The 2822-nt window shown below is 40.9% G+C and overlaps 1 protein-coding gene across 1 annotated transcript in view; it reads right to left on the bottom strand.

Moving 5' to 3' along the window:
* The window catches only part of LOC101852011 (gigasin-6), a gene marked incomplete at both ends in the record, with an annotated part of 11528 nt that extends 9125 nt beyond the window's left edge, over positions 1-2403 (bottom strand). The window contains 1 exon segment of the mRNA XM_013080995.1: positions 2264-2403. Within this exon segment, the coding sequence (XP_012936449.2) occupies positions 2264-2403 (140 nt within the window).
* Between the last annotated feature and the right edge of the window lie 419 nt (positions 2404-2822).

The raw sequence follows: 2822 nt of genomic DNA, 5'->3' as shown, positions 1-2822 counted from the left end.
TAAAATAAAAATTGAAGAAAGAGAACTCCGCAGGAACTGACACAAGACCAGAGCAGATCTCTGAACTCTGAAGGGGCCTCGGACTTTCCTCTCTGATTACCTGATGCTATTTCTGGGTAATCGCCAGCCATCTTTAACGGCCCCTCCTACGCGCGCGAGCCTGGAATAGCTCCAGTAAAACGACCTGATTTCTGCTACGGTCGCCGGCGTTAAAGAGAAAGTTAAAAGGCCCCGGATGACGACGAACGCCTCACAGGAAGCGGGAATATTGATTCTTTTTCAAGGCGCCTTTTTAAAAAATCTTTGGGCACTTAGAAGCTACAGAAGAGTTTAAGAAACTCTAATGATAGAATAAAACTGGCAACCTCCCCCGACGTCAAATGAAAAGACAAGACAGAGCAAAAAGTCGAAGGAGAAACATTGGAGGTCTTGGGGTGCGCAGCCGAATTATTTCTTAAACACGTAGCTAAATCTGGGATCATCAAAACCTTTTCAAATATTGCACAACCCCCACCCCTCCCCCAACAAATTTGTAATTGTAGAATTTTACGTTCCAATCAACACAATTTGGCTTATTTAGAAGCTGGGCTACTTCGTCCCTGGCGGCAAACCGGACTGAGAAGGATACATCACACTTGTAGAATGACTGAGACATTCCTTGTATATAATCCCTACAACAACAACAACCACTCCTAAAAAATACCCAAACAAAAACAAAATAAAAAAACCCCCACAAACCCAACAACCCCAACTCCTCTTCTAAAAAAACCCCATAACCCCCAACCCCAAAATAAAAAAACCCAACACAAAAACAAAACAAAAAACAAACAAACAAACAAACAAAAAACAAACCCAAACCAACAAGCAAAAAGAAAAGATAACAAACAAACAAACTCACTACACGGGAATCGAAGTCTGCCTGTGACAGTGAAGCGCCTTACCCCCTATTCCACAATAAAAGTCGGTATTTTCGAAATTTCTACGGTAAAGAAGACATGGCCATTGTACGGTATGATACAGGTGATAGGTTCTACAACCTTTTTTCGAAACAGTAAGGTTGTTTTTAAGAGGCAGGACCGTTCTTCTTTTCAAAGATTCAAAAGTCATGCTGTTTTTACACCCCCATCGACTCAACTTAGTTCATTAAAATTTAGCAGGCAAGCAACCCGGAGCTGAGCGGGATTTGATATACCAGCAGAAAGACCGAGAAACTCAATGATAATGTCTCCCCACTCGCGAATCGATTACTTTTAAATAAATTATTAAGTATCCATGATGATTGTTTTACTTACTCGTATCTGCCAATTCAATGCTAATTAATAATAAAAAAAGATGTATTACTCTATACTTTACAGTATGCCACCCAGGGGGGGGGGGAGTTGACGATTCGATTGATTAATTGATTTATAGATTGATTTGTATGGAATGAAGTAGATAATCACGAATCTATGAGCTTTTTGTCAGAATGATTAGTTGGTTGACTGAAGGGGGTTTCAATATTTGTCTACTGAATAAATATGTGTTTCACTTATTGTTCGACAAATGGGCTTGATAGGTCATAATTTTATTAATTGCTTGATTGATTATTACATAACACTAAGGTCGAATATTTCTAGTTGATTTGATTGGTGATTTGAGTTGATGGATGAAGTGATTGGTGATCGATCGATTTGCTGGCTGTTTGATATGATGCCGTTGACTAGTTTGTTGAGGCTTGGTTTTTGTCAGTAAAGTTGTGCGGAACTAATTGCAACACAAGTATGTCATATCAGTGCTGAAGATTAGAGGTTGTGCAAGAGAGTATCAAGAAAACTGCATCTCACCTTGACGCTTAACGGCAACAGAAGATGAAAGAGTAAAAGTAAGTTCTAGAGAGTAAAATAACCACAATAGATGGAGGAGAGATAAAGACAATGGTGTCGGTAACATTGTGGTTAGGCTACAGGACACGTCATCGTCAGGTTACTGGTTCATGGGTTCGTGCCATAGCTGGGTCCGACGTTGTGTCCTTGGGAAAGACGCTTTACATGAATGTCCCAGTTTGGCTGGGCACTTTAGGAGATGGACTTTGAACTCTGAGGTTCCACCTCTTATGCGATCTGTGAATGCCTATAGGGGCCTTAGACATATATCATTTCATTATTTCTCAGAGCTAGGGACGAGATTTCATTAAAATGGAGAAGTAATCCATATTAGAGCACCCGCCAGCCACAAACTAAGTAATGATTGATTGGTTAATAATAGTGGAGTGTTTTTGACTCACTTGTCCTGCTCATGCACCCACTTAGAGATGAGTGTGGCGGTGAAGGCTTTGGTGAGGGAGCCAATGCCGAACTTTGTCCTGGTGGTCACTCGGATCTTTTTGTCCACGCTGGTGTGACCGTAGCCTTGGCTGAGGACGACCTGAGGGGAAGACATTACAGACTGGGTGACAGTTGGTCGCTTTTAAGAAGGACCAGCGGGCTAACCCAGATTTCGAGGGTTTCCAGAAATCTTGACCCACACGAAAAGTGGTTATTGGAGAAGTTTGGTTTCATTGGTGTGTATATTTTTTTGGTTATAGAGAAAACCCTCCTTGTCATTTAAAGGAACTGAACAAGTGGCAAAAACTTTACCTTCAATTTTACCAAAAATGCATTTTTTGGAATAGCTCCTTAGTGCTTAAAAGCCACCAGTTAGCGATGTCACAAAGGTAGCGTGGTGAAATCAGGCACTCGTCCAAATAATATGATTGAAGTTGAAGAAATCAGCATCTTTTGAGCCAGTTGGCTCATTTTTATCGAATTGTGTAAGTGTGTGTGTGTGTGTGTGTGTGTGTGTGT

Source organism: Aplysia californica, unplaced genomic scaffold, assembly GCF_000002075.1.
Source record: "Aplysia californica isolate F4 #8 unplaced genomic scaffold, AplCal3.0 scaffold00110, whole genome shotgun sequence".
NCBI classification, from domain to species: Eukaryota; Metazoa; Mollusca; class Gastropoda; order Aplysiida; family Aplysiidae; genus Aplysia; species Aplysia californica.
This window is presented reverse-complemented; position numbering and strand designations above follow the sequence as displayed.